Here is a 15,452-nt window from a genome sequence, read left to right on the forward strand (position 1 = left end):
CACGCTTTTGTACAATACATGGCGAAAATCTCCTTTTTGAAAAGGGAAAATTAAGCACTTTTTAAAAACGTCCAGTAAAAAGAACAAAGCAATTTTAAGGGCTTTAAAAAACTAAAATAAGCACCTTTAAAAACGCTATGCACCATGCATGGGTGCAAGTTGGAAAAAAAGGCCAAGGCTGAAAATTTTTGACTGAAATACCTAACATACACAATACCCCCCCCCCGACGTATGCAAACTATCAAAGAAAGCTTTATCATAATACATCAAGTTTAAATGCTGTACAAAAAATATTTATTCATCTGTCTTTTGATAAAAAAAAACAACAGGACATAAGAAAGTTGACCAATAACATAGACCTAAAAAATATTTTTAAGAACAGAAAAAAAAAAAATTCAGATTTCCGTCTTCGAGTCAGTCTTGTTTCCGTCTTACTTCCGTCCCGGACATTTTAGAAAGACGGAAATCCGTCCTGGGGGCGGAAGACTTGCACCCATGGCACCATGTTTTATAAAAATATATGTCTTAGTGAATAAAAAAAATTTAAACAGCAAAATTCGAAACTAAATTTGTGTTTATACCTTTTTCGGTCACTGACATCAAAATCACTTCTTTGCATTGTTGTATCATTCAAATCAAAGATTCTGCTACCTTCACAGACTATAAAATAAATATATGATTAATTTACAAAGGGAGAAAAAAGAAAGCAAACAATGTATGCGTAAACAAACAATGAAAAAGTTATACGAATTTCAAAACAAAAAATTTTTGATAAATATTTAAATTGTAGAAAAATTATTGATTATATGAGGTCATAACAATTTCATATTTTTTAAATTATATTTTTTAATTTCTATAAAAAACCAATACATGACATACTCTTCCTCCATTGTATTTTACAATTAAGATAATCATTATGGTTACAAAAATTATTATTGACTTCGTTTTGTACACATAAATAAGTAATTATTATAATGACTTAGTTGTCTCAACTTGCATTTGACTATGCTGTAAGACTTTTTTTAAATCTAAAAAAAAAACAAGTTAGCTTGGTTGTACTGGAAAGTACCATGATGGAAACAGTTTTTTAGAGGCCCTACTTTATTTACGAAACATTAAATGCGAAAAAGTCTTCAGAAAAAGCAAAAGAATGATTAAAAAAAAACATGCATATGAAGATTTCTACTTAAAGTAAGAAAAAGGAGAAATAATGCATTTTAAATACTTACTGGACAGTTGGTTAGATAAAGTTTGAGATAGTTTCATACTCCGATCAACATAATCAGAAAAACGTGCTAGGAAATCTGCATTTTCATTTATATTTTCCAAGCTACTGGTAGACGCATTTTTCTGTTGTAACAGATCTTCCATAAATCTTTCTAAACTTTGCAAGTGTTTCAACAGTTCATTATTAACAGAACAGGAAATGGCCAGTCTACGATGTAATTCATCCCGCTCAGTTGTATAACCCTGAAATCACAGTGTCAAAACTATGACAAAACTTCATGCATCTTAATAACAACATAAGTTAATTTTGCATTCTTTCATTAAAAATTTTTTTTAAATTGTACAAAGAAATTTTGAAAATGAAAACATGGGGTATTTTTCTATTAGTGTGCCAGTTCAATTAGAATTTATAAATTTCAAATATCCAGGGCGTCACATGCAATATTTTTTTTAATTTTTTTTTTAAATTTCTGCTTTTATTTAAAACTAGAATTACGATGTGCAAATACATTTCCTCTTTAGTTATTTACCCATTGACCTTTCCCCGGCAGATTTTCATGGCACATTTTCGTACATTAACTGGTCACAACTACCTTGTACGATTCTTGTACCTGTCATGTGCACCGAGTGGCATGAGAGTTATAGGTTTACCACAATTAAATTACTAGAAAATTGAACTAGCCTTAAGCCCCAGTTGAATTATTTTTACATTCATAAAAATCATTGACAAAAGAACCTATCCTATAAAATCCAATAACATATTTAATTTCACTTTAAATAGTATCAAGAAATTTCTTACTTCATCTACGGGCATAAGTAAACTCTCATGTGACATGAACCTTTGATTGTTATCCGAGAGCTCTTTATCTTTCTGTTCAATGGCTAGTATAAGCATCAGGATTTCTTCTTTCAATTCATTGATATTGTCAGAGGTTCCGAATTCTTGCAAGTTCTTATCTGATATGCTTGACTGAAGAGAATGCCAAGTGATATCAGTTTGAGAGAAAGAATCCCCTTTTTCTACATCCTTTGAAATCTAAAAACATAAACATCATTTTTAATTTTGTAAATAAAAGGAAAACGAGTCACTTTTGTGCTATAGCACATCAATTATGCTCTAAAAATTGTTGAGGAACACATAATTTAATATAAGAAAAAATAGAATAAAAAATAGCAAGCTAGCACATTTATATAGGTAAAACATAAACTTTTAAAAAAAATTATTCTGTATTAGTTTCAAAACAAGAAAATGAAAAAAATTCCAGTCCAAAAATTGATTTTAATTTTTTGTGGAATTATTAACCATCTTAATGATTGTCTGGCTTTCTTGAACCGTTAGTTGCAGGTTCCTACATCAAAAACTAGTTTTCTTTTTGTTATTCATTGAAAGAGTAGTACAAAGCAGAGAAAAATTCCATCAAATTTTACCGAAGGACTCAATGCTTGGATGGTAAAAAGTGAATCAATTACTAATCACATTTTCCCCCTAATCATAAAATATTTCCATTTTATGTATCTTTAAAACAGAGATGTTTTAAATAGGGACTTGCTGCTTTTAGTGAAAAAAGGAGCCAGAAATTCGAAAGTCCTGGGTGTAGAAACCATAATTATTAAAGTCTAGCAAAATCACTGAAAAAGATGCTAAAAGACGGGCCGAAACAAACATAGCTCTTGAAATTTATACATATTTGAATATTTCCAATTTGATAAATAATTCCAACGTACTTCAAAATTAAGATCAAAGGTAAACAAGAAATTTTAACAGCAGGATAAGTCTTTTTTTAAGCATAATATATAAATGAATTGCTAATTTGTTAAGAAAAATATATGAAGAGTGGTCAAAGCAAAACTAGACACATGCTACAAAGTGATCATGGCATCAGTCACATACAAAGGTTATTACTAAAAGCTTGATTATATATATACACTACTAGGATAAGACTATTTATTTCAGTCTTGTAAAAAGAGGTAAATCGCCAAAGGACCCACAATATCACCCAACTTAACAATATATTGCAGGAATCGATCCGACATTCGCTTTATTTAAGCAGGTGATCAAAAATGGAAAAGTAATGATCTTTGATAAGAGCATGCACAGACCCATGAATAATGCGGATTAGAACAAGATTATCTTTGAATTTTGTCGGTTTTCCTAGATCAGGCATAATGGTTCGATGGACCTGTCCTCATATGCATTGCTTTGCGTCTTCCCACTCAATCTCTTCTGTCTTTCTTGCACACTTGTCAAGGACATGCTGTATTTGCTATAAATAGCAAACATACAATGATGAATTTCTCTTCTGTTTCAGCTTTTGTTATCATGCCCCTTTCCAATTCTGAACAAACACTCTTTTTATTACTTTCCCCTCCAAAGCAAAACTGAAATAACTGTGCTCTTTCACTAAGAATTCTAAATTCAGGAATGGCAGTATCGATATGCAACAATACTGTTCACTTTGGCAAAGAATCAATTTTATAGAGAGCATTTAGTTTTTATATTCACTGCCTAATTTAATTGAAAAAGAAATACTTTTGAGAGCTAAACCAAACTGCTTATAATATTTTATCTCCAAAATGGCTAAACACTTATACTTCTTGTTTAAAACAAAGATTTTAAAATTCAAGCTACCAAAATTAAAAGCTTCCAATAAATTTTTAAAAGTAAAGATCTTGAATTAAAAATAAAAAAAAACTGGATTATATATTGATGCTCAAAAGTTAAATACATTTTTGCCATAAATTCGTATTTTTGTTAGATTTAACATTAGCAATAAAAATCAAGATGAATAATATTTTGAATAATCAAGGAGTCATAATAAATAATCAAGGTAGATGATATATGCTCCTTAAGCTACAATGGTTTTTTGGAATTTTTACCAGACTTAACATTACAAATAAAAATCGAAAAACGCAATGATAGTTATTTACTTGGCTTTTTGTCTCTTGGAGTTCTAATTCAAGACTCTTGATTTTTGACAAAGATTTGCTTAATTGATCTTTCAATTCTCGCTCCTGCTTTTCTAAATCAGAGCAATTTGCAGTTAAATTTTGAATAATTTCTGAATTAATTTCTTGTATTAAACTTTCGGTCTGAGTTCCTAAGTCATACTGAGACGCTTTATCAGCTGAGCTAACAAATGGAACATCAAGCTCTAAGTCCAGCTACGAAAGAAAATATATTAATAGTTTTCAATAATTATATTAATTAGCATGATTGTTCAAATATAAGTCCCTAGACCTGAAAATTTAAATTTTCTGTCAGTAGCCAGTGGCTGGAACACTAATTACATAATAGCCAAATTTTCTTAAACATAATTAGTCGGTGACAGATATCGATAGGTCCTTTTCATTTAATAGCCACTTCTTGCAAAACTTTTTTTTTTTTTGCTTGGATTAAATCAGATTTTTTTTCTTTAAAAACAATTACATTAGAAATAATCTACAGCTATAAAAAGTTAATTCAACAATAAAAACAATATAACAAAATGTGACAAAATTGTAGTTAAACATACTGACTTTCAAGAACTTAATTTAACAATATCTGGGAAGGCAAAATACATTTTGTGTATACAACTTGTAAATATATGAGTTGTTAAAGAATACTCTTTCCACATGAGTCTGTCACAAGTTAATGGATTCTTAATGAGCACATTGAACATTTTAATGAAAATTTTGTTCTCCAGTCTTTCTGCATTGATGTACCTGAATTATTAGACAATAAAAAAAGAGACCTGTTTATTTAAGTCACTACTTTTTATTTGCTGCCTCACCATGCGGCGAGTGAGTATTTTCAGGTCTACTTCTCCCCAACATTTCTATTTAAGTATAATTAATTATACTTAGGTAAATGCAAAATTAATTTCTCGACTATGGATATTTTTATTTCCATAGTAGGGATTTCCCTACTATGGAAACTCCCAATCATGGATATTTTTTTTGTTTCCTTTGTTTAGCAATATATATGTAAGGAAAAAATCTATTAATTTTTCCTAACTTAAAATGTAACTATTATTAGAAGTACTTATTACAGGGTATCTGCTACATTTCAGATTTTTAAATTCAGGACTATCCATAACTAATTTCAAGAATTTTTCATGACTTAACGAAGTTACTATTTTCTCCCACAAAAACATAACAATAAATTTAAAAAAGCATTATAATAACATTAATTGAAATAATAGGTATAACCAAAACTGTTGTACTCTGCATCTTCATATTTATAGATTTTAAATTTAAAAAACGTTGAAGCAATTAGCAATTAAAGAAAAAGTTGAAGCAATAAAATAGCTGAAAAAAATACAAAAGCAAATAATTTTTTTTTCCTGCAGAATTACATGCTAAAGATACTTTTCTTGTTCATCCTGATTTTCCTGTTCTCATGTCGGAATAAAAAAATTCGCCAATGACTGCCTCACTTCAGTCAAAATTATAAATTGATAAAATAAAAATAATAAATAACAAAAATTCTGAAATCACAGAAGTTTAAAAGATAATTCACTCTAGAAACGATGTTTTTTCTTTCTTTTTTTGAAAGAACACCACAATTTTTAAAGAACACGGTAAAAACATTTTATATTTTAATCAAATATGACTGTGACTGGGGATTTTGTTAGAAATTCAGATATTCGGAACACCATGAAATTGGGGGAAGGGGGGATTCCATTTTAAAAATCTGATTTTTAGGTGACCTAAATCCATGACTTTTCATGATTTTTTTAAAAAAAAAAAATAGTTAAAATCGTGACATTTCATGACAAATTTCGTTCAATACCGAAATCCATGACTCTCGAGGTGCGCAGATACCCTGCTATTATTAACAATATAATTCTCAAAACTATAAATCAAGATATTTTATGAAAAGCTATATATTTTTGCTTATTTGCCTACAGTTAGAACTAATGAAATTTTTTAGACAGGGCATATTATAATTTACTTCAATTTAATAATTCCAATAATAATTGTTTTTTTAATTTCATAACCATTTAACATATATTTTAAAATATTTCCTATATTTTTATAAAATTTTCAAATACCGTGCAAATCAAAATATATTTTTTCAGAAAAATCGGATTAATAAATACTTACTAAATTTTGTTTCTCTTCAAGCTCTTCTTCCAAACAATTTATTTTTGTATAAGCTTCCCCTAATTTGTCTTTAAGTTCTTGCTCTCTCTCTTCAATATCTGATAAGGTGGTAGTAAAACTTTCAATAATTTTAATTTTTTCTTCAATCTTATGCATCAAACTATAATTTTCATTCTTTAGTCTATTGATTGTCTCGACATTTGAATCGCTTTTATCAGAAATGTCTAAACCAAGATCACTTGACTCAATAACCTGTGATCCTAAATCACATTGAATGGTTTTTTCAGAATGACTTACTGGTTCCTGTAAAAGAAAATGATCTTGTCAGTGAAAGAAAAAAAAAATATTAATAAAAATACCATTCTTAAATTCTGTTAAAAGTTTTCATAAAATCTTACTGTTTATATATTTAATGTTACTTTTAAAAAGAAGCTATTTAATAATGAAGATCTTAAATGTTCTTTTTTTTTTCTACAGAAAGAATAATGTAAAAGGTTTTTTTTCCTCTTCTTTTTGAACAAATCTTAGTAAAGGAAAAAAATTTCTATTATAATTTGGAGTGAACACACCATACCTGTAAATGCTGCTACAAATTGCAACATTTAAGTTACATTATTTTACAACATTTGTTTTACTTAAAACACATACAGGAAATATAAGTGTAAAATATGAAAAAGACATTGAGAGAAATAGGGGACAGATTTTCAAATATGTTAGGAAAATACCTACATATTCTCAACTATTTTTGAATAAAAATATTTCTGCTGTTTCGATAGAAAAAGCTAGATCTAATTGTTTTTATTATTATATTACAGAAAATTAACATTTTAAATGAATAACTTATTGGTTAAATTTCATTTATTTATTTTTTTAAGAAGACTTCTCATTCAGTGTGCTTATGAAATCGATGTTTGACCTGGTTAAAGTGAATTTTGAGTTTTTATTTTCTGATGAATTTGCTTGAGTTTCTTTTCTAAATAGGTTCTTTGTATTTCATGTTTTTTCCTGGACTTCTACACAAAACCTTCGGGGTACTGAGGGTGTTACTTTAGGCATTTGCCTCCCCCTCAATAGGAAAGGTTTTGTTTTATGGCTACCAGGGCTGGTACCCCCCGAAGACGTCGGCTTCGGTGGTCATATTTTTATTTCCTTCGTTTCATTTATTGCTACTTTATTATGTATAACGTATTTAGTTTTTATTAATGTATAAATACTAAAAAAAGAAAACGCTCTTGATTTAAATAAACCATTTAGAGAAACAAGCCTCATTAATTTTTTTTTTAAAGACTCCTTTTTTATACAGAATATTTTAACAGGGTGCGTAGCCAAATCTTTCAACAAAAAGAAGCACCTTTTAAGTACTTTTTAAGCACTCAAAATTATTTTTTATGCACTATATATATTAACGAAATGCAAAATAATTTTCAAAAACTTTACATGATCATAATAAAATAACTAGTTTCTGACAAAGAACTCTTTTTTTGATTATATTAGCCATTATAAAATGATCAAGAGAAATTTTGGTTTGATATTAGAGGGTGGAAAATGAAGCCTGCAATTAAGAATTTCTTGCAAAATTCAGCAGAGTTCCACATGCGAGAGCATGAATCTCACCGAACCCAACTCAGTAAACAAACATGCAGACTCATAAGTATTCATAATTCATCAAACATGCAAAATGAATGGCACTTTCATACGGTATTTACCGACGGTACGCTGCAATAGATAGTGGTTGAATGAATTATGAAAACTTTGAACAAAACAATGTGAAAAGCACGCTTTTGCACACTACATGGCAAAAATCGATATGGTAAAGAAAAAAACTTATTTTTGAAACAGAAAAATTAAGCACTTTTTAAAAACACTTAATCAAAAAAGCACCTTTAAGCACTTTTTAAAAACGCTAAGCACCATGTTTAAAGACAATTTCAACAAAGGTACAGGGCGTATCCTCTAATTTTTTAAGTCTGCTGGAAATGTTTTTTTCCAGTAGTAGTGAACCAAAGCAGAAAACTTTCTAACAAATAGAAATCTGACAAAATTCTTACAACAATTAAAGAATATGACTATTTGTCAATCTGACCTTTATAAATGTATTTATACATAGTGTAAACAAAAGTTCCTTCAATTCTAATTTGTTGAAATAATAATGGATTAACTTTCTGCAAGCACTAAAAAAGTTATTTTCTAAAAGTAGGGAAATTTCACAGCTGTTGGAGGGTATGCACTGAACATCCCTATAACGTTTAAGAACGCTCCAAATGGGATATTTTATTTCTCAAATTTAATACCCAACTTTTTAAGCAATGTAACTTTATCCCAAAGATTGAGTAATTAAATTTTAACTCTTGTAAAAAAAACAGTAAATCTAATAAATGACACTTTTTTGAGCTGCAGGTAGAAGAATTATTTTTAGATAGAATTATTTTTTCATCAATTTTCATTCCATATACTGTCCTGTTTAAGACATGTTTTGGCTGTTACATCGGATTTAATGTTGCTAAACACGCTTTAGATGATTTTTATGGAAAAGATTTATGAGAACAAACCCATAAATTCCAAAACCCTGATTAAAATAGAAAAACAAAATATCAGAAGCTGTATCACTGAGAAAACCACATTTATGTTAAACTGTAATTAAAAATTTCATAAAAAGAAATGCAAAAAATTTCCTAAGGCATATTTGCATTTTCAAAATTTTTTGTACACTCCTGCAATTATTTACTGATCAAGAGTAGTGATTAATTTACACTTTTATCAAAATGGCTTAAAATCTTTATTCAAATGACAGGCTAACTAATAAAGTTAACTATTTTAAATAAATTTATTATCTCCTAAATAAAATTTTCTTAGACTGGTAAATTTATTTAATCATACTTTCAAAGGGGGGGATAGTAAAAAAAGCATCAATTGGATACAGATTTTTTAAAAAATTTACACAAATTTAATGGAACAATAAAATTAATATAATTAGTCATAATAAAATAACCAAAAGTTAGAAATTCAAAAGTCACTACATTCAAATTCATAAAAATTAAATTAAAAATATCTCTTCAAACTTCTAATAAAATAATTAAAGTAGAATATCTAAACAAATTTTAAATTTAAAAATAAAATATCAAGCTATCTAACTTTATAGTTTTAGCACTAGAAAATGTTGCAGGAAAAAAAACTGTGTGAACAATGCCATTATGTAAATAACAAAAAAATATTAGGATTTTTTATATTTCACTTATAAATACAACATGCATTTTATTAGTATAAAAAAATTTACAAAAAGGCAAAGAAAGTTAAAAAAAGAAAGCAATAATTATCATTGTAAGCAGTTTTTATTTCCATGCATTAAACATATAATAAGAAACTTAAATAGAGTTAGTATAATAGAATGCATAACAATAAGCAGGGAATTCACGAAAAGGCAACTAACCGACAAGCACATGGATTGTTAAGCACACATACATTAAATGTCTTTAAATCAAGACAAAAATTGATAGATAGAAAAAATTCAAAAGCAGAACATGCATTGACAGAATGAGCCAGAGAGGTTTACAGAGTTTTATGTTATATAAATTGTTGAATACATGCACAATTCTAATGATAAATTTTAAAAAAATGACAAATACAAAACATGCTGATGATTATATTCAAAACAAAAATATGTAAGAAATCTCTGAAATAACACAGAAGAAATAATCTTATGATGGTATTAAAAGAGAAAAAATTTAAATAGAAAAGATCACTATAGGGATAATACCTAGGATAATAATTACTGTATTAATAACTTTATATTGTAATTATTGTAATACATTCATTTAATTAACTTTTAAATTAGTTTGAAATTAGAAAGTAAACTGAAAAAGTTAAATCATGGTGAGAAGCCAGATTTTTCAACAAAAAATAAGCACTTTTTAAGCACTCAAAAATATTTTTAATCACTTTGGAAAAAAAATCATAATTAGAATCAATGCAGTAATAAAAAAAATTTTTATCGTTTAAAGTTCTTAATTGATAAACATAAAATCAATAAAACTCAAAAACTTTACATAATCACAATAAAATAACTAGTTTCTGATAAATATAGCAGAGAAAATTTTGAAAATCATGCATTTTTTGTAATTTATGATAACAATCGACACGAAAAAGAAAAAATCTCTTTTTAAAAGATTAAAAATTAAAGAATTTTAATAACCTCGAATAAAAAAAAGCACCTTCAAGGGCTTTTAAAACACATAAATCAAAAATAAGCACCTTTAAGCACTTTTTAAAAATCCAACGCTCCCTGTAAATAATTAATATAATACCAATCACATTTTAAAGTTTTATAAAATTGTAATTAAATTAATAAAATATATACAAAATAAATAAAAACAATAGGAAGAAAAATAATTAAATAAATTAATTGAAAAGAAATTAATTCTAAATAAAAACAATTCAAACCAAAAAAAAAATAAATAATTCATTACACTAATAAAGCATTGCCACAAAAAATTTATAATAAAATTCACAAGGCCAATTTAAAAATTAAATAATGAAAACATTATTTTTTAGACATTATTACAATCAATCAAAGCAGTTATATCATAAAATTAAGAGTCATTAGCATTTGAATAAAACAGGGTACGTAGCCAGAATTTTTAACAAAAAATGAGCACCATTCAAGTACATTTTAAGCACTCAACAATATTTCTAATTACTTTCCAAAAATAAAATAAAAAATCAATTAGGAACTGTGCAGCAAAAAAAAATTATTTTTTTCTATCCTTAAAAGTTTTTAATTTAAAAACATAAAATGAATAAAATTCAAAAACATTTTCAAAAACTGTACATAATCATAACAAAATAACTAGTTTCTAATAAATATTGCAGAGAAAATTGTGAATTTCCTACAATTCAAAATGACAATTGAAATGACAAATGGCAAAGAAAAAAAACTCTTTTCAAAAGGTAGAAAATTTAGCACTTTTTACAAACCCCGAATAAAAAAAAAAGCACCTTTAAGGGCTATTAAAAAGGTAAATCAAAAACCTTTAAACACTTTTTAAAAACAGTACACATCCTGTAATATGGAGAAATAATGCCTCAAAACAAATATGTAGGTATCCAAAGGTATCCAATATGTAGGTATCCAGGTATCCAAAAACTATTCCAAATTTTTTTTTAATTAATTTAGTTTCAATAATCAAAAAGTGGTAACATTTTAAGGTGTTAATTTAATGGCATAATATAACAAATACAAATTCAAAACTAAAAAGACTGCACAGCAATTTTNGTAATATGGAGAAATAATGCCTCAAAACAAATATTCCCAGGTATCCAAAAACTATTCCAAATTTTTTTTTAATTAATTTAGTTTCAATAATCAAAAAGTGGTAACATTTTAAGGTGTTAATTTAATGGCATAATATAACAAATACAAATTCAAAACTAAAAAGACTGCACAGCAATTTTAAAGATAAACTCTTAAGATTTAGTATAAGTTAATCTTCTTTTACACTGATACTTTTCATTAGCAGCGATTAATCCATTGCTATAACCATTTCTTACATTTGAAATCATTTCTGATTGTTCCAAATCTCCTTCTATTGCAGAAAATTCACCAGGAGGAACCTCACGGCTGACGCCAGCATCCTACAAAGTAGAAATTGTTGAGCATAAGGTAGTGCATAACATATGCAAATAATCACTAAAATTATGCCATCCTATCTTTAAAAGCTTTACAATAAGCTTAAGGAGAAAAAAAAATTTTTTTGTATATATATATATGTTAGGATTATTTTAGTTTTATTTAAGAAACATCCATTTTCAAAAAAACTTTTTTTTCGAGCCTGTGTTGTGGCTTTCTTATTTTGCGATATTTTCTTTAAAGACAAATGTTTGCAAATTTCTAGTAGTAATTGAATGAAAAATATACTAAGTGACACACTTAACCAGGATATGTAGACAAATTTTTCAATGTTATATAACTACTTTTTAAACACTCAAAAATATTTTAAGGCACTGAAAATCATGCACCAATTAAATTTTTCTTTTTATTATTTAAAACATATATACATAAGATTAAAAAAGTGCCAAAAAATTTAAATAAAAACATTTTATGCATAATTTTAAAAACATGTAATACAGTTATTCCTTCCATTTTTTAAAAATTACTTCAGTAAATCATGCAAAAAGAAATTTCAATTTAAGGACAGTTAGTTATGTTAAATTAATAAATAGTTGTCCTGAGTATTTTTTAAATTTAAATAATTATTTAGATATGTATACTGTACAAAAACAATAAAATTAACATCATTGAAGTGATAGAGACGTGTAAACAATAAAGTAAATAAAGAAAATCTAAATAAATTCCTATAACTAATATAAATTTATGGATGATTTCTTTTCAAATTACTTTTAAAATCTGCATATATGATCAATAGTTTTCAAATCAAGTGGTCAAAAAATAGTTTCAATAATTTTGAAATAAAAATATAGTTAGTATAGGTGCTAAACATTTTTGTCAAAAAATTTTTTTAATATGTGATCCCTATAGTCATATTTAATAAATAATTTGGAATTATTGAATTGCATTTGTTAATGACAAATGTTTTTAAATCAAATAATAAAGAGATAAATTAATTTTTTTAATGAGATATTTAAATCACAAGACTTCTTATAACTTTTTCAAAATATTAAATACATAAAAGGCTCTCAATTCACACTTTAAAAAAAAAAAGAAAGAAAGAAATTGCCTCACAAAATTTTTTTTTCTTCATGAAATAACTCAAGAATGTCGAAATTTGAAGCAACAAATCCAGTAAAATAAGACTATAATAAAAATCTTAAAATACTTCAAACAATTAGTGGAAAGTCCTTCAGATTCAAAATCCAGGGTGTGTAGGCAAATCTCTCAACAAAAAATAAGCACCTTCTTAAGTACTTTTTAAGCACTCAAAAAATTTTTTAAGTACTTAACAAAACGCAACAAAACTTTTCAAAGACGTGATCTTGATAAAATAACTAGTTTCTGACAAATAACTCTTTTCTTGATTATATTAGCATCCATAAAAATATAGAGAAAATTTTCGGTTCAATTTCAAAAGGTAGAAAGTGAAACCTAAACTTGAGAATATCTCGCAAAATGTAGCAGAGTTGCACATGAGAGTGCAAGAATCTCACTGAACACAGCTCAGTAGTCATTTCAAAGTATTTCATCAAACATGCAACATGATTGGCTCTATCATACATTACGGACTGACATCACGCCAAAATGGATTGTGATTAAATGAATTGTGAAAGCGTTGAATAGAACAATGCAAAAACCACACTTTCGCATAATATGCAGCGAAAATCAGCATGGTAAATAAAAAAAACTTCTTTTCGAAAAGGAAAAATTAAACACTTTTTAAAAACATCAAGAAAAAAAGCACCTTTAAGGGCTTTTAAAAAATGAAAATCGAAAATAAGCACTTTTTAAAAAAGCTACGCACCATGGAAATCTCTCATTCTTAAATTTTAATTATTAAATCAAATGGAAAAAAAAATGAAGCTCTGTGATTGCTGACTGTTCCAAATCCACTTAAAATATTTGATAAGTAAACAATCCTCAAGTCAAGGGCAAGAATGTCCATGCACTATATAAAATAGAACAATGCAAATCATGGGCTTTAATATGACAGAAAATGAACCAAAAAAGAAATTGTCAAGAAAAGAAAGATTTGCTATTAGAAAAATATTTGGTAATGTTTAGTTGGTCCCTGCGATCAGCAAAAATGGGAGAGATTTTCAGTTCAGTTTTAGAGAGCGGGAGAATAATAAATAAGAGAAACTTTTCTACAGAAAAAATAAGCACCATTTAAAGATTAACGCAAGCATATCTGCCAACATTGGAGAAATAAAGTGACAGAGATTTTACTAGCAACATTTTTCAGACTATGAGTTAAGTTTCGATACATCATACATAATCATGCAAGTCAAAAAGAGAAAATCAAAATTGGAAATAATATAAGCACTTACATTTAGTGAAGTAAAAAACACTTATATAAATCTTAATTTTAAAAATATTATTTTAAACCATTATTTATAATTACTTAAACTCTATTAACATTCAACATATTGCAGTGCTGGCTATAGTACTATCTGTTATGGGATAAGAGAAGTATTGGCAACAGGATATTTTATCGTCATTTTTTTTTAAACTTCAATTTCCACAAATAAGTAGAAATTTGAGAATGTACAGGACAAACAGAAGTGGTAAAATACAGGAGTTTTCCTTTAAAAAAAACAGGAGAATTGGCAGGTACGAACAAATCTCCTTTCACAAACTGTCATTTTCTAAAAATGGGTTATGAGGCTAACATTTCTCTATTTTCTGTTTTGTCAGTTGAGGTTCATTAATACACTATTATTTAATATAATGCTATTTGTGTATCAACAAACTTTTAAAACAGACATAAAAAGTTGCATAAATAGGTATTAAGAAACTCACACTTGCAGATGAATTCTTCCTAAGTGAGTTTTCAGATGATCCACTTAAATGTGCAGATGAAGAAACCTAAAATATAAACAAAAATTTATGTAAAAGTTGCCACATTCATGAATTTTTAATTATTGGTGAAAATAATTTAGCTGTAATCTAAATTCATGCATCAAAATTTATTATATTTAAAAATTACATTAAATTTTAAGTTTATATTAATTAATTTGCAGTATAGTAAGATTTTTATTCATTTATAAAATAAAATTTCACATTCACATAAATTCCATTATTAAGCATTGAAGGAGCTTAATAAAACATTTAAGTAACATTATACATAATACACAGAGCAGCTTCACATTTTTATGTTCATCATTAGTGCTTCTCCTTTATTGGAAAATCAAACCAACACATATTCACTCAAATTGTTTTGAAAGCGTATGACATACAATTATAATGTTTGAATTTATGAGGGGTTTTTTTATTCTGTGCAACTTGTCAAGTTTTAAAAAGACAACACATATTTTGCAATTAGCTAAACAAATGGTGACATAAGTTTTCTCTATTATAGCTTGATGTACACTAATTTCAAAGTGCAATTGAGATTACTTTCCTAATTGCCTTTAAAGAATAGAACACTCAAAAAAGATTATTCTGTAATAAGTTTTTAGCTGTAAAAGTATAA

At 27.0% G+C, this 15,452-nt stretch overlaps 1 protein-coding gene across 14 annotated transcripts in view; it reads right to left on the reverse strand.

Annotated features, from left to right (window-relative positions):
• The window catches only part of LOC107437816 (putative leucine-rich repeat-containing protein DDB_G0290503), a 61,913-nt gene that overhangs the window by 18,424 nt on the left and 28,037 nt on the right, over positions 1–15,452 (reverse strand). For 8 of the 14 annotated variants that reach the window (XM_071184583.1, XM_071184585.1, XM_071184587.1 and 5 more), the window contains 6 exons: positions 14,780–14,845; positions 11,857–11,940; positions 6,313–6,615; positions 2,027–2,263; positions 1,230–1,470; positions 582–660 (listed from right to left, as the gene is read on the reverse strand). In XM_071184583.1, coding sequence (XP_071040684.1) covers positions 582–660; positions 1,230–1,470; positions 2,027–2,263; positions 6,313–6,615; positions 11,857–11,940; positions 14,780–14,845 — 1,010 coding nt within the window. Of the gene's footprint in view, positions 1–581; positions 661–1,229; positions 1,471–2,026; positions 2,264–4,155; positions 4,390–6,312; positions 6,616–11,856; positions 11,941–14,779; positions 14,846–15,452 lie in introns of all 14 variants that reach the window. The other 6 variants (XM_043048871.2, XM_071184579.1, XM_043048872.2 and 3 more) reach the window with 1 other exon arrangement.

Source organism: Parasteatoda tepidariorum, chromosome 8 (genome assembly GCF_043381705.1).
Source record: "Parasteatoda tepidariorum isolate YZ-2023 chromosome 8, CAS_Ptep_4.0, whole genome shotgun sequence".
NCBI lineage: Eukaryota > Metazoa > Arthropoda > Arachnida > Araneae > Theridiidae > Parasteatoda > Parasteatoda tepidariorum.